Below are 10676 nucleotides of genomic sequence, written 5' to 3'. Positions count from 1 at the left end.
CTCCTTTTTTTTTTTTGGTTGGTTGAGGCATTGGTGTGTCAATTTGGTTTATTGTTTCAAAAAACCAGCTCTTCATTTTTCTGATCTGTATTATTTGATTCAATATTGTTGATTTATTTCTATTTTTTAAAAGACTTATTTATTTGAAAGTTGGAGTTACACAGAAAAAAGATAGGCAGAGAGAGAGAGAGAGAGAGAGAGAGAGAGAGAGAGAGAGAAGAGATCTTCCATTTGCTGGTTCACTCCCCAATTGGCCGCAACGGCCGGAACTGCACTGATCTGAAGCCAGGAGCCAGGAGCTTCTTCTGGGTCTCCCACATGGGTTTAGGGGCCCAAGGACTTGGGCCATCTTGTACTGCTTTCCCTGGCCACGGCAGAGAGCTGGATAGGAAGAGGAGCAGCTGAGACTTGAACCAGTGCCCAAATGGGATGCTGGCACTGCAAGCTGCGGCTTTAACCTGCTGCACGCCAGCCCAATTTTAATTATTTCTTTTCTCCTACTATTTTTGGGAATTGTTTACTGCTGTTTTGTTAGATCATTGAAATGCACTGATAATTCATTTATTTGATGCCTTTCCAATTTCTTGATGTAGGCACCAATTTGTATAAACTTTTCTTTTAACCCAGCTTTTTCTGTATCCCATACGTTTTGATATGTTGTATTGTCATCTTCATTTGTTTCCAGAAATTTTTTGAATTCTCTTTTGATTTTTCCAATGGCCCACTGTTCATTCAGGAGCTTGTTGTTTAGTCTATATGTTTGCATATGTTCTATTGATTCCTGAGTTGCTGATTTCCAGCTTCATTGCATTGTGATCTGAGGAGATGCATGCTATGATTTTGATCTTTTTGAATATCCTGAGACTTGCTTTATGGCGTAGCATGTGGTCAATCCTAGAAAAAGTTCCATGCACTGCTGAGAAGGATGTATATTTTGCAAACTGCTAGATGAAAATTCTGTAGGTGACTGTTAGGTCCATTTGGTCTATAGTATTGATTAACTCTGCTATTTCCTTGTTGATTTTCTATCTGGTTGATCTGTCCACTGCTGAAAGTGGAGTATTGAAATCCCCCATTACTATTGTATTTGAGTGTATGTCTCCCTTTATATCCTTTAACATTTCTTTTAAATAGCCAGGTGCTCTGTAATTATGTGTACATATGTTTATAATAGTTACATCTTTCTGTTGAATTGATCCCTTAATCATTACATAGTGCCATTCTTTGTCTCTTTTAACAGTTTTTGTGTTAAAGTCTATTTTGTCTGATATTAGAATGACTACATCATCTTTTTTTTTTTCATTTCATTTAGCATGGAATAACTTCTTCCATCCTTTCACTTTCAGTCTGCATGCATCATTGTTGATGAGATGTGTTTCTTGTAGTCAGTAAATAGGTGGGTTTTGTTTTTGAATCTATTCAGCAGTCTGTCTTTTAACCGGAGAGTTGAGGCCATTTACTTTCAAGGTGACTATTGATATAATGACTTTGCCCTGCCATCTTTCCATTATTATCCCTATTTTTTTACTTTGGATTTTCAATATACTTTTTTTTTTTTTGACAGGCAGAGTGGATAGTGAGAGAGAGACAGAGAGAAAGGTCTTCCTTTTTGCCGTTGGTTCACCCTCCAATGGCCGCTGCAGCCGGCTCATAACGCTGATCTGAAGCCAGGAGCCAGGCGCTTCTCCTGGTCTCCCATGCTGGTGCAGAGCCCAAGGACTTGGGCCATCCTCCACTGCCTTCCCGGGCCATAGCAGAGAGCTGGCCTGGAAGAGGGGCAACCGGGATAGAATCCGGTGTCCCAACTGGGACTAGAACACAGTGTGCCGGCGCTGCAAGGCGGAGGATTAGCCTGTTAAGCCATGGTGCCGGCCTCCAATATACTTTTACTAGATTTTCTTCCTTTATCTTCTCCTTCTCCCTTCTCCCTCCTCCTCCTTTTTCCTTTTTTTTTTTTTACTTATTTGACAGGTAGAGTTAGACAGTGAGAGAGACAGAGAGAAAGGTCTTCCTTCCATTGGTTCACCCCCCAAATGGCCACTATGGCTGGTGCTGTGCTGATCCAAAGCCAGGAGCCAGGTGCTTCCTCCTGGTCTCCCATGTGGGTGCAGGCACCCAATCACCTGGGCCATCCTCCACTGCCCTCCTGGGCCACAGCAGAGAGCTGGACTGGAAGAGGAGCAGCCGGGACTGGAACTCGGTGCTCATATGGGATGCTGGTGCTGAAGGTGGAGGATTAGCCAAGTAAGCCATGGTGCTGGCCACTTTATCTTCTTTTATAGTGATGACCATGTTTCTGTGTTTCTGTTTGCACCATATCTTTTAACCAAAAAGGCAGTAAAGCAGAAACAGAAGGGCGCCGGTGCTGTGGTGTAGCAGGTAAAGCCACCACCTGCAGTGCTGGCATCCCATATGGGTTCTGGTTCAAGTCCTGGCTGCTCCATTTCTGATCCAGCTCTCTGTTATGACCTGGAAAAGCAGTGGAGGATGGCCCAAGTGCTTAGGCTTCTGCACCCATGTGGGAGACCTGGAAGAAGCTCCTTGCTCCTGGCTTTGAATCGGCACAGTTCTGGCCATTGCGGCCAATTGGGGAGTGAAATAATGGATAGAAGACCTCTCTCTCTCTCTCTGCTTCTCCTCTCTCTTTGTGTAACTCTGAGTTTCACATAAATAAATATTTAAAAAATTAAAACAAGTTGGTTCAAAAAAAGATCTCAGTTTCATGGGAAATTTTCTTTCATGTCATGTTTGGATTTCACTAGTTCGTGCATTTGTTTCTGATTACTTCTAAGTAATCATATGATCAATTTTTTGAATCCGTTTCTGGAATTTCTTCAATCTCATTATCTTTACAATCTAGCATTGAAGTGTTGTGTTCTTTTGGGGGGCACCATGTTGTCTTCCTTATTCTTGTTTCTTTAATTGTTGCATTTGTTATTCAGCATTTGTGGGGATATTCATTGGTTTCTTAATTTCTTCACTGTGGTGGCTTTATATTTGGACTATGTGTGGATTAGTGGAGTAACTGCTTCAGGGATTACCTAGAAAAATATGGTGTGGCCAAGCAGCTCTGTTTAGTCCTCAAGGGTGAAGGGCATATTTGAGGTGACCCACCCAGGTTTGCATGATAATTTTTTTTTTAAATCAGAGGGGAGGTTTGCTCTTGTCTGTTGGTGCAGACTTAGCTGAACTCCTCTCCTCTAAGGAGACCAGTGCCTGGTGCTAGCCCCCAGTGGGTATATTATTCATCCACTCTGCCAAAAGAATCACACAAAGGATCTGGGCTATCCTTGGTGTCAGCTCAAATTCTCCAGCGATGTTCCTCATCAGGTAACCAGGGAGCCCTGAGCGTGTAAAGCCACCCATAGTGACTGCCCAAAGTCCCAGCCACACCCTGAGTCCTCCCACGCAGCCTCAGTATTTTCACAATCCCAGCACCCAGCCCCCTGTTAGTTCTCCCCACCAGACTCAAGAGTTTCTGCTTGGCTGGTTGCTGGGCACGGACACAAGCTGGCACAGCTCTTAAATATATCCAAAATGGCACCTGCTCTGTAGCAACTTGTTATAGGATGCTGTTGGAGGGAGGTTGGGGAGAGGAATGTGCTCCTACCCCCTTTTTTTCTTCTCTGTCAGGTACACTATCCACAAAGGGCTCCAAGCTGGGTTCCCTCTAGGCTCTTCCTGCAGCTTTTTCCTGACAGTGGCATTCAATGCTGCAGTCTGGTCTCACCTAACTCTCCAATGCTGGTGCGAAGGCTCTCAGTTGCTGGGGTCCTGTGTTGTGGGTGTTCATGCCTTCCACAGAGCTCCACTGTGTCCCTATAATTTGGTTAGAGTTCCCTCTGCTGTTTTCTCCCTAACTCTTCCCTGAGACTGCACTCTTTCCACTTTTTTAAAACTATCTTCTCCTATACTAGAGCAGTAATCTCCTTCCCTGCTCCACCATGTTAATCCAATCCTAAAGGAGTTCTTAAACCTGTGTAATGTCAGAGTATAAAATTAAAATAAAACCAGATAATATAAAGAATAAAGAGGGAATTGTGAGAAATGACCGAGTATTTTCATATAAGATTTTTCTTAGCCTTAATGCAACCATGATACTAAGGCCTCAGTAGTCCATAGGATAGAGTTGGAAAAAAAACAAAAACAAAAACAAAACAACAACAACAAAAAACCAAAGTAGGTCAATTGTTGACCATGCACTATTTGTTTTCTTTGTAATACAATGTGTTTTCACATCTTGGCTCCTAGAATTGTGTTAGTTTTGCTGATGCCAAAATGTTAACTCCCTTTCCCCTGTCTCAGCTCTGCCTAGCAACACACACCAAATACCCCTCCCTTATCCACCTTAGGTGCTGTTTAAGAGTTGAGATTGTACCTCCTGAGTTTCTCAACCAATGAGAAACTAGGGAAAGGGACCTCTGCATGGTAGGGATAAAAGAAGCTGAATTTCTGAGGGCATTGACTGCTTCCACCTCCGAGTCACAACTCTTGAGACTGGGTATCAACAAATGCCTCACTTTCTGCTTCCTTCATGCTTCTGAGTGCATCCTTTGGTGGGTAGGTGGTCTCAGGTGGGCTTATTTTCCACAAATATACCACTTTCAATAGTGAAGAAAACTAAGCAAAAGATTTACAAGGATATGGATTTGAACAACCCTATAAAACAATTTGACTTACACACACACACACACACACCATCCAACCAAACATGTTCTATCAAACTGTACCTGTAACACTGTGCAGAAAAGACCATTTGCTAGGTCATAAAATAGCTTAAATAAATCTACTAGTATTAAAATAATACAAAGTATATTCTCTGAATACATGGGTTATATCTAAAACCAGTAACAGGAAGATACTTAGAAAGTTTATGGGCTGGTGCTGTGGTGTAAGCAGGTAAAGCTGCTGCCTGCAGCACAGGCATCTGATATGGGCACTGGTGCACATTCTGGCTGCTCCCAATCCAGCTCTCTGCTATGGCATGAGAAAGCAGAAGATGGCCCAAGTCCTTGGGCTCCTGCTCCCACATGGGAGACCTGGCTCCTGGCTTTGAATTAGCCCAGCCCCGGCCATTGCAGCCATTTGTGAACTATTGGTTGGAAGACCTCTCTCTCTGGCTCTGGCTATCTGTGACTCTGCCTTTCAAATAAATAAATCTTTTTTAAAAATTCACAAATATGTGAAAAATAAGTGGCATATTCCCAAATAGTTAGGAGGTCATAGAAGAAATAAGTGAGAAATTGAGAAAAAGAGTTGAGAAGACTAATTAAAATACAATATAGAAAAACTCAAGGGAAATGAAGGACACAGTGGAATTTAAAGCTGGAAATTCTATATAATTTAAAAAGAAGAAAAGACCTAATAACAGTAAGCTTAAATTTTTAAGAAACTACAAAATGGCAAAACCAAACCCAAAACACACATTAAGACATAAAGATTGGAATGGAGAAAAAGAAATTCCAGTGCAGTGCCCCATGCCCAGTAGTAACAGACCTCAGGGTGAGATAATCCTGGGTCATGATGAGTATTCCTGTAGCTTATAATTCTTTTATTTAGTTATTTATTCAAATTTTATTTAAGCTAATAAATTAAGTTGGCTAATAGTTCCCTGGCTTGGTAAATAAAACTCAGTAAATGTCAGTAAGTGACCAACTTGCCCATCAAGACCCTACACTCTATACCCAATCACACCCTAAGGTTCTCTCCTGGACCCCATGTTACCCTACTTGCTCCTGATCATCTCTGCACACTTCTATGCTTCTGGAAAAGCAATGCTACAACCTGTTGTGTAGGAAAACCCTTCACTGAATCAAAGGAAAGCCAGCACAGTCTTCACCACCCACTTACTCTTTTTCACTTGCCTCCTACTACGACTGCTTAGTAGTCTGTGTCAGGAATTATGCAGGACGTAAATTATGCTCCACTTGCAAGCAGTGAACCTGTTTGAATCTTATGAGTGCTAGTAGGATTATACAAGACCCAGACTAGAGGCAAAGGACTGTGCTACTCAACACTCACCTCCAACACTTGTATGGAGACCATAGGGGCAGGCACATAAGGTGTACAAAATAGAAGTTGCATAAGTGGTAGGCAGAAGATAGGGCAAGGAACCCAGACCCCCAGCCCAGCAATATGAGCAATTGCACACATCAAAGTGAGCCCTACTCAGCCTATTGGTGGTCCCTGCACCAATTGGGTTGCTCAGGTTTTGAAACTGCACTGCTGCAGGAAACAGGACCATGTTTCCAAACTGTACAGAATGGTAAAGCCTGGGCAAAGTCCTTCCCACAATCCAAGCTGTCTGCATAGTGGTTTCATCCCAGGCACTCCTTTCATCTTCATTGCCTTACTTATGAGATTTGCAGACCCATCAACTCGATCCAAGATAGCAAGATGTGCAGTGATCTACCCTGTCACCATGTCTCTAGGCACACACAAATGCACACTTCCTCCTTCCCACTCAAGGCCTGTGGCTTTTTGACTGCACACAGGGAAAGAAAGGGGTTGCCACAGATGCCAAAAGGTTCTCCTGCTGGAAAGGGTTTGAATTCAGACTGCCCCAGTTCTGCAGGCTGAATGGGCCCTGCAGCTATTCTCATGGGTCTTGGAGACCCTGGGTCCTTATGAGCAGTTATATGTTCTTGCAGCTCACAATTCAACTTACTGTGTACTATGGGACGTTCACTGTGCTAATAGTTCCTTGTCTTGGAAAATAAAAATCAGTGGGAGTCAATACTGGGAGCACTGTGCTATGAATGCTACTGTTAACTAGGAGGTCTCTGTGTGCATTTATTATTTTACTTTCACTCTATTTGCTTATCCCTATTTTCAACACTTCAATCTCTGGACTCGAGTGGTGTCTCTCCTCCCACCATTTATCTACTATTATACTATAACTGAACAATACTTTGTTTAAGCTAAGGCTGAGTTGTGAGGTGACCAACATTTACATCACCTGAACAGATTGAAACTTTTATAACTATAGATTTTTTTCTTTCTTTTTGCCTTGAAGTCATCTCTGCTAGGAATAGTTATGAGTATTAGTTTTTCCATAAAATACACAAAATTTATTTTTCTTATAATCTGTATTTATCTTAATATTTGAGGTGAATGTCTCATGATTAGCATTTGAGAAATTCCCAGAGGGCATGACCAAGGCTAAAGGGGCTATGCCTAGTAGGTAGCAGTGAAGGTGACAGGGTTCACCTATGGACCCAGCTCAGGATGGGAGGTAGGAAAAGTATAGCTACAACTGCAGTATACAAACTGCATTTGTTCATCTAGGTATAGTCATGCCAACATGGTGAAGGGTATATCCTAAGTGTGTATTTGCTGAGAACTAAGTTGAGAGCAAATACAATGAGAATTTACAAAGGATTTCATCTGTGTGGAATGTAAATTCACACAGATTTTCAAAAATACTAAAGATCAACATGAGAGGTGATCATGAAACAAGATTATATTAAAAAGTATACAAAGCTTCTATAGTATTTGATGTATTTATCTACAAATATCTGCAAATAGTTCAGCAAAATAAGAAGTAAATTCAGTAATGTCAAGACTCATTTACAAACACGGGAAACCCAACATAAAAGACTGTAAGCAAAACAAAAAATAAATAAAAGAAAAAATGAACACTGACATAATATCAATCATGGGAAGAGTACACAGGCTTTATGCTACCAGGATACTCACAACCTCTCTCACAACCTATAAAGACTTTTGATGGTTTGGGCAGCTTCAGGCCCAAAGACAGATATGTCTGCGATTCCCATAAGCACAGAAATCAAGAGAGACTCACTTCTTACCCTATGCAAAGTACTCGTTGTATAGGGCTGGCTGTACAGTACTATGGACGATATGGGTCATGTAATTGTCCCATGATCACAGTCACAGAGCTGGTCTGAACTACAGCCAAACAAAAAGCAATTTCAAATAATAATTTCATAAACAATTAAGTGGGTATTTTAAATAAGTGATTCTAACAGACTGAATATTTATTCTCAAAATTTACAGGTAAAATAACAGCTCAGTTACATGATCCTACCTACAATACAGGGAGGCTCAAAATAAGGGCTTTAAGTCCAAGAGAAAAGAAGAGAGTTTAAACAACAAATAGCCAGTCTTTGGCATTCAGGGTTATTCCCTTGTGTGAGTTCTCTCTTTACTACAAAAGTGTGAATTCTGGTAAGTTTTTCTGCATAATTATACTTATAGGGTATCTCATTTGTGTGATTTCACTGACAGTCATTCAGGTTTTCCCCATTCGTTGCATTCAGAGGGTGTCCCTTATGTGTGACTTTGCTCATCTTTGCCAAGGTTTGACTTAGCAAAAACTTTTATTCACATTTATTGGGTTTTTCCTGTGTGAGTTCTATGAGGTAGGACTTACTGCAGTTGAGTTTTCTTGTATTATTTACATTCAAATGGTTTCTCAACTGTGTGAGTTCTTTGATGTGTTCGAAGGTGTGACTTCTGCCCAAAGGTTCTTCCACATTCAGTACATTCATAAGGTTTCTCACCTGTGTGAGTCCTCAAATGTGTCCTGAGGTGTGATTTCTGCCCAAAGGTTTTTCCACACTCATTGCATTCGTAAGGTTTTTCTCCTGTGTGAGTTCTCTGATGTGTGTTAAGGAATGACTTTCGACAAAAGGTTTTCCCACATTCATGACATTCATAGGGTTTTTCTCCTGTGTGAGTTCTTTGATGAATAGTGAGGCCTGACTTATGAGAGAAAGTTTTCCTACACTCAATACACTTATATGGTTTTTCCCCTGTGTGAGTTCTCTGATGCATTCTGAGGCTGGACTTCCGGGAAAAGGTTTTCCGACATTCACTACATTCAAAAGGTTTTTCCCCTGTGTGAATTCTCTGATGCTTGATGAGGTGTGACTTCTGGCAAAATATTTTTCCACATTCTTTACATTCATAAGGCTTTTCCCCTGTGTGAATTCTCTGATGTATCATGAGATCTGACTTCTGGTAAAAGGTTTTTCCACACTCATTACATTCATAAGGTTTTTCCCTTTTGTGAGTTCTCTGATGCATGCTGAGCACTGACTTATGGTAGAAGGTTTTGCCACACTGATTACATACATAGGGCTTTTCCCCTGTGTGAATTCTCTGGTGCATGCTGAGTTTTGACTTCCGGCAGAACGTTTTCCCACATTCACAACATTCATATGGTTTTTCACCTGTATGAGTTCTTAGATGTATGGTGAGAACTGACTTTTGGCAAAAGGTTTTCCTACATTCACTACATTCATAGGGCTTTTCCCCTGTGTGAGTTCTCTGATGTACAGTGAGGACTGACTTTTGGGCAAAAGTTTTCCCACACTCGTTACATTCAAATGGTTTTTCCCCTGTGTGGGTTCTCTGGTGCACACTGAGGTGTGACTTCTGGCCAAATGTTTTCCCACAGTCATTACATTCAAAGGGTTTTTCCCCTGTGTGAATTCTCTGATGTACACTAAGTACTGACTTCTGGCTAAAGATTTTCCCGCATTCATTACATTTAAAGGGTTTTTCTCTTGTATGAGTTCTTTGATGTTTGCTGAGGTGAGACCTCCGGCAGGTTTTCCCAAATTCATTACATTCACAGAGTTTTTCCCCTTTGTGAATTATCTGAAGCATGCCAGGATGAGACTTCTGGAAAAAGGTTTTTCCACATTTATTGCACCCATGGGGCTTTCCCCCTGTGTGAATTCTGTGATGGATACCAAGTTTGGCTTTACAGCTGAAAGATTTCTCATACAGGTTACATGCATAAAGCTTTTTCCCTGTGTGTGTCCTCTCACTTACTGTAAGATCTGACTTACTAATGAACAACTCCTCATATTCAGCACATTCAGAGGTTTTCTCTTCTGTGTAGGTTTGTTGTTTAATGAGGGCAGACTTCTTATAGACAGTTTTCTTTCCTGTATTAGTTGTCTCTCCAGTGACAGCTGATTTTCCATAGGCATTTCTATCTTCATTACACTTAGAGAGGGTCACTCCCATATGAGCCCTCTTACGTGTAAAGGATATTGTATCTCTGTTGAAGACTTTCCCTTCTCTACTATGTTCAAAAGTCTGCTGCAAGGTTTGAATTTTCTGATGCTGACTATGATGCTCAGGATATCCGTGCAATTTGCCAGTTACACTATAGGCATTGGGTTTCTCTCCAGCATGCATCTCATCAGGCTCACTAGGGTGAAAGGCATTCTTAAACAGATGAAATGCTTCAGGCCTCAATCCTGAATAACTGCCACTCTTTGTGTTCACTTTTGGAATGTTATTTGAGCTTAAATTTAATGCTTTTCCTAATTCAATTCTCTCCTCAGTTGATGTGTTGTTGTTTGTAGTTGCAGCTTGTGATAAATATCCGTCTTGACTTTCCTGGCTGGCCTTGATCAGGTCATCCATTTTCTGGACAGCTGAAATGAGGAAAAAGTAATCTAAACATGACTTCTAGAATGCTACCAAAGGTAAAGAAGCTTATTCCCATCCTAGTGGCATAATATTTAAAATATCGCTAAAAGTTATTCATTAAAATTATACATTTTTCCTACTTAATATAATAAATTACATTATCAGATTTTCCCAATGATAAATCATAATGCTTTTTTTATTACTTAAAGTTTTTCCATTTGAAGTGTCAGAGAAAGTTAGAGACTGAAAGAGAAATAGATCTT

The 10676-nt window shown here is 40.9% G+C and overlaps 1 protein-coding gene across 7 annotated transcripts in view; it reads right to left on the bottom strand.

Moving 5' to 3' along the window:
• Positions 1-7644: 7644 nt before the first annotated feature.
• Positions 7645-10676, bottom strand: part of LOC133767103 (zinc finger protein 883-like) — a 100688-nt gene continuing 97656 nt past the window's right edge. For all 7 annotated transcript variants that reach the window (XM_062201281.1, XM_062201280.1, XM_062201285.1 and 4 more), the window contains one exon: positions 7645-10418. In XM_062201281.1, the coding sequence (XP_062057265.1) occupies positions 8416-10418 (2003 nt within the window). In that variant the 3' untranslated portion in view covers positions 7645-8415. The remainder of the gene's footprint in view (positions 10419-10676) is intronic.

The sequence above is a fragment of the Lepus europaeus genome, chromosome 9, assembly GCF_033115175.1.
Source record: "Lepus europaeus isolate LE1 chromosome 9, mLepTim1.pri, whole genome shotgun sequence".
NCBI lineage: Eukaryota > Metazoa > Chordata > Mammalia > Lagomorpha > Leporidae > Lepus > Lepus europaeus.
Note: the sequence above shows the minus strand (reverse complement) of the source record. Positions and strands in the feature narration are given on the sequence as shown.